The sequence below is a fragment of the Hevea brasiliensis genome, chromosome 9 (genome assembly GCF_030052815.1).
Source record: "Hevea brasiliensis isolate MT/VB/25A 57/8 chromosome 9, ASM3005281v1, whole genome shotgun sequence".
NCBI lineage: Eukaryota > Viridiplantae > Streptophyta > Magnoliopsida > Malpighiales > Euphorbiaceae > Hevea > Hevea brasiliensis.
Window position 1 is genome coordinate 27,290,561 of NC_079501.1, and position 10,108 is coordinate 27,300,668.

A 10,108-nucleotide genomic window follows, 5' to 3' on the forward strand; every position below is an offset into this window, starting at 1 on the left:
CATTCAACTCATTCCTAACTATTAACTGATCTATTCACATTCTCCAGCAACCCTTCAAGAAGGGTTTCAAAATTATGAATTCTTCTTTCACATTGACATATTCAAATTCATAATTTGATTTTTGATTTATCAGATTCACTTCCATCCATGTTCAAAATATCTTTAAATACATCCCTGATGAGCTGTGATTCAAGTTTACATGGGGGCATTTAGGAGCAGACACATTTTGCAATTTTATTCTTTTTAATCCATTGATGTAGGACCTCATATCCCCATTTACAAATCAAAGAAACACTAGATTCCTTGATCTCTAAGAGAGAGAGAGAGAGAGAGAAGGGAGTTGGTGAGTATTTAAATAAGAATGATATAAAAGAATAATCAAGTCTACCATTAAAGCTAATACATTAAGAGGTCGTTATGTACAACAGTGTGCTGTATATGAAGTCATTCTTTTCAAATTTACCTAATTTTCTTCTTTCTCCCAACAACAAAGCTAATATTTATCACAACCCTCCACCAACACCTCCTACTTTCTATATTTCAATTCTCCAAATTCAGATCTTTCCTTCAAACCAATCATGTCTTTCTTTAAAATATATGATGTGGTGGAACAACCCCTCAATCTGTCTCTTTATCCATTCAACCAACCAAATCAACTATAACCAACTACTACTAATGCTACTATCACCAAATTCGACCTTTTGCCTTATGTACACAAGCCAAGCCCAAACCTGAAGCAAAGAATATTGCTCACCTCAGAAGAGATGCCGACATGTCTCTTTCTCAACCCAATTTGCCTTTTATGTTTCACATTAAGAATATGATCTGATCAATCCCAAATTGTACAGATTCCTTCTCACTAAGCTCCCAAGTGATAACAACACTGTCCCAGCAACTCCTACCCCTTGCTCTTCCCTTTCGGCCTCTTGATGGTATACAAGTGGTGGCAGTTCCTTCACTTTCAATTTACTCAATCCAATTTTTTGCCGAACTGAGTCAATTATCTTAGGATCTGCTGGGATACCAATTGCATCTGTTACGTAGAATACATTTGCAGCCATCTCTCTAGAGGTGGAAATTTCGGCCCTTGTCACATTGAGACCATTCTCTCTAAATGTTCTTGTCACATCTGCTAAAAGACCCTGTCTATCTGGGGTGCATAATTCTAGCGTTACACCCTGTTAATTAAAAATATTCCCATTAAAGTTTGCCAGATACGCCCAACAAGTACATAATCAGACTAAGAATATGACATAAGAATTGAAGAATTACCTCAGATGCTCTTCTCTCAACTGCAGCTTGTAAGCACTGGATAACCCTCTGCCTTTCAGGTTCTGAGCTAATCGGGGTTCCATCAGTGTGTTTAATGTAGAATTCCTAAAACAAAATTAGAAAACACAAGTAAATAACAAGCACACAAAATCAAGTTTACCAGTTTCATCCATAGAAACCAAATTAAGATAATTGAAACGTACCAGATATGCCCTATCCCCAGCTGTGTTGATTGTGCCATGAAATACAACATATTCCATGTCTGTCAAGTTGCTAACAACATCAAACAAAAGTTTCATTCGATCCTTGCATTGAACATTAACAACTGAATAACCTCTCTCGATCCAATTTTGAACCGTAACCACAGGAGAATCAGCACTAAGCCGCAAAATAGGCTTCCGTTCATAATCCCTATCAGCAAACATCATTTGATGCAATCTTCTTTCTGTATGTGCGACAGCCATAGAAACTGATGTTTTCGCACTCCTAATGTCATTATCCCCCTTAAGCACACTCCTTAAGCGAGACTCAATTCTATCAATTTGTTGTGAATCCTCAATAGGGGACCCTGAATTGCAGTCCTTTACATGAATGAATGAAGCAATTCGGCCATTGTGAGTCCAAACTTTAGCCTCTACCACATCACATTGCAGGTCAGCTAGCACAGCAAAGACCTCCGAGAGAAGGCCAACCCTGTCCGTGCCAGTTAGTTCTAATGCTGTTAAACCGTTAAAATCAAGGGTCCTGCCATAGTGAATGGTACCAAGTGACTGCAATGCACAAAACATGAAATAGTTTTGAGTTTCCGAAAACAAACATTTCTACTAATTACAAACTAAAGTAAATTGCTTGGAAGTAATAATAAATACCTGTTCAATGTAGTTAATAACGCTCTCGTCTGTCAATTTATTTCCGTTTACATCAGTCACATGAAAAACTGCAAAGCAGGAAAGAAATCCAGAAAATTGATTAATGCAACTCTCAAAGAAACAAGAAAGCGCTAACGTGCGCGGGTCTGGCAGCGCATTTTAGCAAGGAAACTTTTTTTTTTTTCTTTTGGTTTTTAAATGAATTTCTTACCATCCATGAACCATCGTCCATCGGAAGAAATGTAAGCTTTTTTAATTGAAAGGTTCAGATCCGTGAGAACCTGAACAGCCTCGAGCAAAATTCCATGTTTCCTGGCACTGTCAACCTGTAAGAAGAGGAAAAGTTTTGAGTCAATATTTTGGAACAAATTAGACGGAAACAAAATGTTTGTATGTTTAGTCAGTTCTTTAGACACTATATTGGAAATCTGATTTGTGGGTTTCTTGTGGTTCCGTGGAAGGGTTACCTTGACTATAGTTGCAGTGGGGCAAACGGCATTGTCGATGACAACCCTGCAAAAGCAGAGAAAAGTCAAGTCAGAGTAATTACTTTTATATGGGAATTTAAATACTAAGTTAAAAAGAATGATCATTCCAAATATTAGAAAGCAAGGGAAAATACTAATCAGAGATCACTGAAAAAGTCTGAAGTAGGATTTGTAAACTACTGGAAAATCGAGACAAGTCAAAAAAATTAACAAAGAACCAAATTATTGTAAAATTTATGTTAATTAAGCGCATTATACAGAACTTCAATTTGTCAAAAAAAAAAAAAAGGAAGGATATTCAAAAGAGATGTAGAATCACCCAGCATCTGATGTGGGTTATGTACGTAATTTCTGGAAACGGAAAGCAGAGATTTGGGTGTCAGAAAATTTTAAATACTCCAGAAAAAATTCTTAGAACCCATTAATTCACAAAGAGACCAAAAAGAAAAGGGCAATAATCAGAAATAGATGCTTGGTAATCACCATTAAAAAGCAGAAATAGAACCAGGGAAAGAAGAAAACTCAAGAAAATGAAAACTAAAAGCTTAACATGAGGAAAAGAAAGAACAAACCTGGGAGTGGTCATCCTTATAACAAGCTTTTCATACTCATCCAAACAAGCACTCCACTCCATTTCTATAAAGCTTTTCTTCCTTTCCTTGGTTGAATTTCAACACCAAAAAACAGAAAACCACCTCGAGCGCTAAAAATAGAGGGTATTCCTTGCTGAATCCTGCTAATGTTTTGTCTTTTTAACAGCCCACAAAGCTAAAGGACGAGATATTCAAAGACCCAGCAAGGCCAAACACCGTGAAAAGCCAAGAAAAATAACGATCCCTTCTGAGCTGTTATCAAACAAAGCCAAATGCCAGATTTTCTCAAAACACCCACTTCTGTTTTCACTTCGTCCAAATCGCCATTAACAACCCCCACCAAACTCAACTTCCCTTCTTTCTCTTCCCTGGTTTTCTTTCCCTCTCTCTCTCGAATGTTTTACTTTCTCTCACTTTAGTGCTCTCTCAAGCGCAAAGCACGCCTTATTCTTGAGAGATGACTCTTCTTGCCTATGTACCTCTCCCCCTATATATTTTCAATATTTTTTTTGCTCAATATTATGTTATTTTTCTTTTTTTTTTTTTGTAATTTATTACGAAGCAAACCACGCCTATGAGCAAAAACGGGTCTCTTAGCGTGGGTAACGCCAGCCCGCTCCTTAACTGAAGGGCAGCTGGATCCTCTTGCCAGATGTTGCTCGATCCCCAATCATGGCTTTTCATACGTCCAGTTCGGATGCCACGTCTTAACTTCACGTGTCTTTAAATAAATCAGGCCGAATCGAGTTTTGATTTGTTTTTGAGTTTGAGTTTAAGCTTGATTTTAATTTTAATATTAAGACTTGAGCTTGACTTGATAAAAATATGCTAAATAAAACTTTAACTCGTTTAAGTTTATTTATTGTATTAATGAGCCAAACTTAAACTCGACTGTTGCCAAATTTAATAAACCATTAAAACGAACTCGAATGCAAGCGTGATAAAATCAAGCTCAGTTTAAATTTGATAAACTCGAGTTCGAGTTTGAGTTCAATAAGCTAGCACTCAATTGTTATTATACTTATATTAATTCATAATTATTTTCATAATTTATTATTATATAAGTTTATAATCATAATAATAAAAAATAATAAGAAACACAGCTTAAAACACATTATAAATTATTTTAAAATAACACAAATTATAGCACTATCATAATTTAAATAAAATTAATTATTCTTTATTCTTTTAATTTAAAATTATATAATTTTAAATCAAAATTACGTGATTTTAACATTACATTATAAATTTTATATAATTATAATTAAATTGTTATTTTATTTTTCTAATGTTATTTTGATAAAATATATTATTTTATTATTATTAATTAATTCATATTATTAATAATTTTTTATTAATTTTTTACATAAATATATTATAAATTGAGTTTTTTATTATTTTTATTTAATTTATTTAAATAAGTATAAAAAATTAAATATATTAGATTATTTAATTTATCAAATTATATTTGGTACTTTATACCTTTTACCAATACTCTATTTAAAATATAAATAAATTAATTTATATGAAATAAACAGATAATTAATATTAAGTATAACAGTAATTATAAAAACCACATATTTAAGTTATATATATAGAATATGGATTAGTGCTAAATTTAAACTTTAACTTTTAAAGGTTTATGGTTTTAAAAGAGAGATATTATAAAAATATATAATAGAAAAATGATAGTATAGAGAGTAGTAATGTATAAATATATTATTTAGCGTTAATACAAAAAAAAATATATGAGATACCGTAAAGAAAGAGAAAGTAATAATAATGGTTAGATAGATTAGTATTAAACTTAAAGTTTAATCTTCTAAAAATTTAAAATATAGAGAGAAACAGGAAGAGAGAGAGAGAGAGATGAAATTATGTTTTAAGTGGTACGATCACCACTAAAACTGTGTAATTAAATTTTGATTTATTTAATATTTTAATAAATATTAAATAGTTCTTTAAAACAGATAAAATAGTTCAAAATATTTTTTATGTATTTAATATATATATAATATTTTAAATTTATTTCTCATATAAAATTAACTTGTTTTTTTTTATTGTAGACACCATATTTTGGCCGACCTTCGAAGGCAAGGATTTTTTAAAATTGAAACTTTATTATCCATTCTCAATCGATATCCCGATCACAGGTAGCTTTTCCGAACTTACCGATCGCTCGTCCCTAGAACAAATCGATCTCACGCTCAAGTTAGATTGCTTTCCGATCTCTTGGTTTCATCAGATGAGTTTGAGTCAACATTGAATCTCCGGACCATCCAATCTTGCCCACTGTAATTCTCCGATCTCTCTATGTACAAATATCACAAAATTTCATTCGACTAATGTTGTGATCGGGTTTCTTGCTTGAATTCCCTAGATATTCCTCGAAATAAAGTTAAGATTTTTATCCAGTCTAATAATGGTTCCGACCTTAAAAGTTTAAGTCAGTGTCATATCTTTGCAATTCTAATATTCTAAAGTTTTATTTGATACTTAGTCATGACTCAGTCCGATCTCATGTTTGCGTGTAATGTCTTTCTGATCTCTTGGAATAATTTGATATCTTTCTATTAATAGTCATTCCCAAGTTTAATTCAATTAAGTACTCAGACAGTTTGGTTTGGACGCTTTCCGATCTTATCAAGAAATTGAATATAAAAGACCCCAATTCATTTCAAAATAAAAAATGTACAAGTCATTCGGCAGGAGAGTCTCCCCCAACCTACTCTTCGGGTACATTATCAGTTCTATCATCCTCTCTCTCTCTCTCAAGCTCCTCCTCGCTCTCCTCTTTACCTCTAGGGACAAGATCCACCAAACATGAGAAGTCTTCCTCAGGATAGCGCCTTACAAGCTCGGCTAGAAGATCGCCATGAGCATTCACATAAGCACCAGCTTCTCTTGTTACGGCCTCTCCTTCTTTCACTCTGATCTCCTCGGTAAGGCGAGTGACATCGGTAGTTTGGCAGGCCTGAGCTTCTTCGAGTTCCTGCTCCAGTTCGGCTATCATATCCTCATAAGATTTCGTCCAACCTTAAATCTCGGTTATGTAGTCCTGAGCAGACGAAAGTTGGGTTTTGGCAGAAGCAGCGTCCTGGATCGCCTTCAGAATTTCTTACCTTAAGAGATGAGCCTTTTCTCTGATTATATGTTGATTCACAAGGCTCTCTATGCTCAAGCTCATCGTCTGAGCTATGAGGTCGTCAATGCTATCCAGAGTCAGCCTATTCTGGTCATCCTGGAAGCAGATGGTGGCACCCAAAACCTTGGCCAAGCTAGGATTCCCCTGAACCGAGTGATTCTTCTCTAGCGAGTGATTGAGGACCTGGACACCACGAGAGAGGGTGCTCAAAGCGGGTTGGGAAGACCCTCCTTCCGCACTTGAAGAAACTGGCGGACGTGGTGGTTCATCTTGTCGAGGAGGGGAAGGAGCAATCTCTATCTCTGGGGTCGGCTGTCCCGAAGGTCGAGACGAAGAGCCCGTCACTTCTACCGAGTCCTGCCCTGGCGTCTGGGATACAGCAACAATCTTCATTTCTCTTACTTTTCGGGTGACCTCCTTTTTTCGCTTACGGCTCTCCTTCACGCCCTTGCCTCTAGCCATACCTGCACAGAAAACAAGTTAGTGAAATCACCTAAGTCAGGAGGCTAAAGATTTAGGTTATACTGATCCCAAGTCCGAGGTCAGAGAGCTGCAACTCATAATCCTCATGGGTGATCATCTGCATTAGCCACCACTTCAGTTCGCCCATAACTGCATCTAGACATGAATACTTGTGAGTAGCCGCCTGATCCTTCGATTCCTTTACCATGATGTCCTCATCTCTATTTAGGGCGACCTTCTTTAGAACTGAAGGGATCAGGTACTGCCAACTGCGTGGGATACCCTCGAAGCCATTTGGGATCTTACTCCTCAATATGAAGAACCAGTTCTTCCAATTCTTCAATAAAGAAGGGAGATCTGTAAAAAGCCCACAATGCGGCTTGGCTTGGAAAAACCAATACTCGTTGTCCTTTCGTCGAGTGAGCCTATGCAACTCAGCGAAAACCTTTGCTGTAGGTTCGAGTTTTTTAGCCCGGCATAAGCCTCTGAAAGCCACTAGAATCCGCCAAAAGTTCGGGTGCACTTGGGCTACGCATACATGATGGAACTTCAGAACAGCTCTGAAGAATTCATCCAGGGGAAACCGAAGCCCAGTCTTCAATTGTTCTTCACATACCATGATCATGTCGTTTTCTTCGAAGAAATGATTAGCTCGGAGATCGCCATGACATCTGATGAGATCGAAGGAGTCAGTTCGAAGGTTGTATTCTTGACTAATGGACTGCAGATCGATTTCCTTGAGGACAGACGGCAACTCATCCACGAGTAAGTTTTCTTTCCCTGAAGAAGATGCTTGTTTTGATTGGGCCGCTCGACCGTGGGCTGAGACAGAGGTTGTAAAAGGTTCAGGTCGCCCACTCGGCCTGACCACCTCAACTTCATCTGATTTCCATGCGATATGAACGGAGGGAGGACTAGTAGCCCTCTGATCATCGGTACTGCTTATTTTCAGCAAACAAAAAGGAAAATTAACCGAGAAAATATCAAAACCCTTACTGGAGTGTAAATCGATGCCTGAAAACTTTAGAAAGCGAGAGGAAGTGTTGAAATCGCTACGGGGAGGTCTGAAAATGATATAAGGAAACAAATGACTCACCTTTCTCCTCTTTATACCCGTTTGAGCATTAAATGCTCATGAAGTCCCAAGTGACGCATCGGTTAGCGGAACTGGGCGCCTCTTTCACACGTTGCAAGAAGTTTCTAGAAACATAGTAAAAAAATAGGATAAATGAGATCGGTTAACTAAGGTCATCAGATTGAACAAACTTCCAAACCCACTGATCGGTGAATGGCGATTTGTCTAGGGATCAGATCGAGTACACTTATCAAATATCGAAAAAATAACCAATGCAATAACAAAACAAAATCATTCAAAGTAAAAATTTCATTTCATTTTCAAAAGATCAGATTACATCATTTGGGCGATTTCAAAAGATCTGATTACATCATTTGAGCGATCTTAAAAGATCTGATTACATCAGTTGGGCGATCTCAATTATATCATTTGGGCGATCTCAAAAGATCTTATTACATCAGTTGGGTGATCTCAATTACATTATTTGGGCGATCTCTCAAAATTAGCACTACATTCTACCTAGCTTAAGACTACTCCAAAGCTCAGAATGATGGCCTACATTAAAGCCTAGTATTGTGGCTGAATCAAAAGATGTGTCTGATTAAAAAGCCAGCCATAAATATTGGATAGATGTGCAGCTCAGATAGGGTGACTATGAATCTTATGATATTAAGTGGAGTCATCGCCGATGTCATTGACCAGAACTGAGCTGCAGTCGGGACGCCCAATGTGGTTGCAAGCCAAATGAACTTCAAGAGGCGGTCACCGACATCAAGATTGAAATTAGCAGTCCTCTTGTCCGAGAAAAGTCTACCGATTGTACCGATAGACCGATTCGAGATCGGCACGGCAGTTACTTTTGATCTTTATTGGTAAATTAGTCCGGTTCTCTCACTGTCATTAGATGATATTCTCATAGCTCTCTGATCGCCGAGGTCATAAATTTTCAGGTGAGGGATGAAGGAAACAGTCAGAAAAATATCAAAATGGCCATCATAATTAGAATTATCAATGGAAAAGCTAGAATTGGGGAAGTGGTGCATTGAAAACAAATTGAAAAAGGAAAAGTGAAGTGTGAAGGTGATTTCCTATTACTGCATATATATAGGGCCTTGGCATTTATCAGATACGTAACCCGGCGACGACGCAGAATCAAGAATTTATTACTTTGACTAATGCAAGTTAGATAGAGAGGAAAGATCAGGAATGAGAGAGATCGGGAAATAAGAGGGGACCCAATGCAAGAGATAGAGATCGGAATAATGACCCTAAAAGGGGATGGTCAAAGTGGGAAGATCAGAAGAAACAAGAGATAAACTATAGAGATAGGAGAGCGCAGAGGGGTTAAATAACTTCTGGTCAGAACTTTCAATTAACTCTCTTCATAGTCAGAACCGAGTTAGTTAAAGCATTACAGGTATGATCAGATCCTCACCACACATCTCATTTGCAAGGATGCCCTCCTAGCCGCCAGACGTCAAAACGGTTAAAGCAGCCCTGTACATCCCGATCTCTACCGTTGATTATAATCGTGAGGATGGATCCGGAACCCTCGGATCAAAAAGCAGACCCTTGACCGTTGGATTAAGGGGAGAAATGACAGATATTCTGAACAGAATCCCGACCCTCCATTTTGATTCTCTTTAATTCTCATACATCAGATTCTGTCCTTTTGAATCTCAGCCTTCCGTCTCCCCCTGATAAGATCCTAGCCCTTCATTTTGGACACCCATTCCCTATAAATACCTGCATGCAACACTATAGAGAATGAGAAGGTGGTATTATCGTGGAAAGACTGTAGACTTTGATTCAGTCTTCCTACTTGTCATTTGGAGCTTTCAAAGTATTGAGAAACTTTAGAAATCAGTTTTCTGAAGTATTTCATCAAAAGGAGCTCTAAATCCTGAGATTTTCATTTTCAGTGCCGGTGCATTCCCTGTGAAACCATCTTCACTCCACCTCATTCCCACCGCCCTAGTATTTGTGCATTGCCCTCCGAGCTCAACTTCGTTCTCATCCATTCCCATTACCTCAGGTAAGCTCAAGTCCTTCGACTGTCAGCTTTCACCTCTCCAAGATTTGTGAATACCGAAGTCAGCTCACCTGTCTCCTTAACTTTTTCACAGGTAAGCATCTAAACTATCATTTTGTTGAATATCCTTAGTTTGTTTTCTCTAGTTTTCTTTTAAAGTTTCTCCTATATC

General features: G+C 37.2%; 1 protein-coding gene across 1 annotated transcript; it reads right to left on the reverse strand.

Moving 5' to 3' along the window:
* Positions 1-367: 367 nt before the first annotated feature.
* On the reverse strand, positions 368-3,749 carry LOC110645364 (ACT domain-containing protein ACR8). The gene is made up of 7 exons (XM_021798498.2): positions 3,202-3,749; positions 2,609-2,654; positions 2,353-2,467; positions 2,142-2,209; positions 1,476-2,042; positions 1,273-1,377; positions 368-1,178 (listed from the first exon to the last, which is right to left on the reverse strand). Exons 1-7 carry the CDS (start codon positions 3,261-3,263, stop codon positions 813-815), a joined length of 1,329 nt encoding a protein of 442 aa, XP_021654190.1. The 5' UTR covers positions 3,264-3,749; the 3' UTR covers positions 368-812.
* Positions 3,750-10,108: the final 6,359 nt, after the last annotated feature.

Bases quoted from the DNA above. Each gene is read 5' to 3' on its own strand.
- LOC110645364 (XM_021798498.2), bottom strand. From the start codon at position 3,263: ATGGAGTGGAGTGCTTGTTTGGATGAGTATGAAAAGCTTGTTATAAGG. The intron at 2,210-2,352 runs GTAAGAAATTCA...CCTGCTTTGCAG, and splicing joins TGGACGATGGTTCATGGATG to TTTTTCATGTGACTGATGTA. The intron at 1,378-1,475 runs GTACGTTTCAAT...ATTTTGTTTTAG, and splicing joins CTGGGGATAGGGCATATCTG to GAATTCTACATTAAACACAC.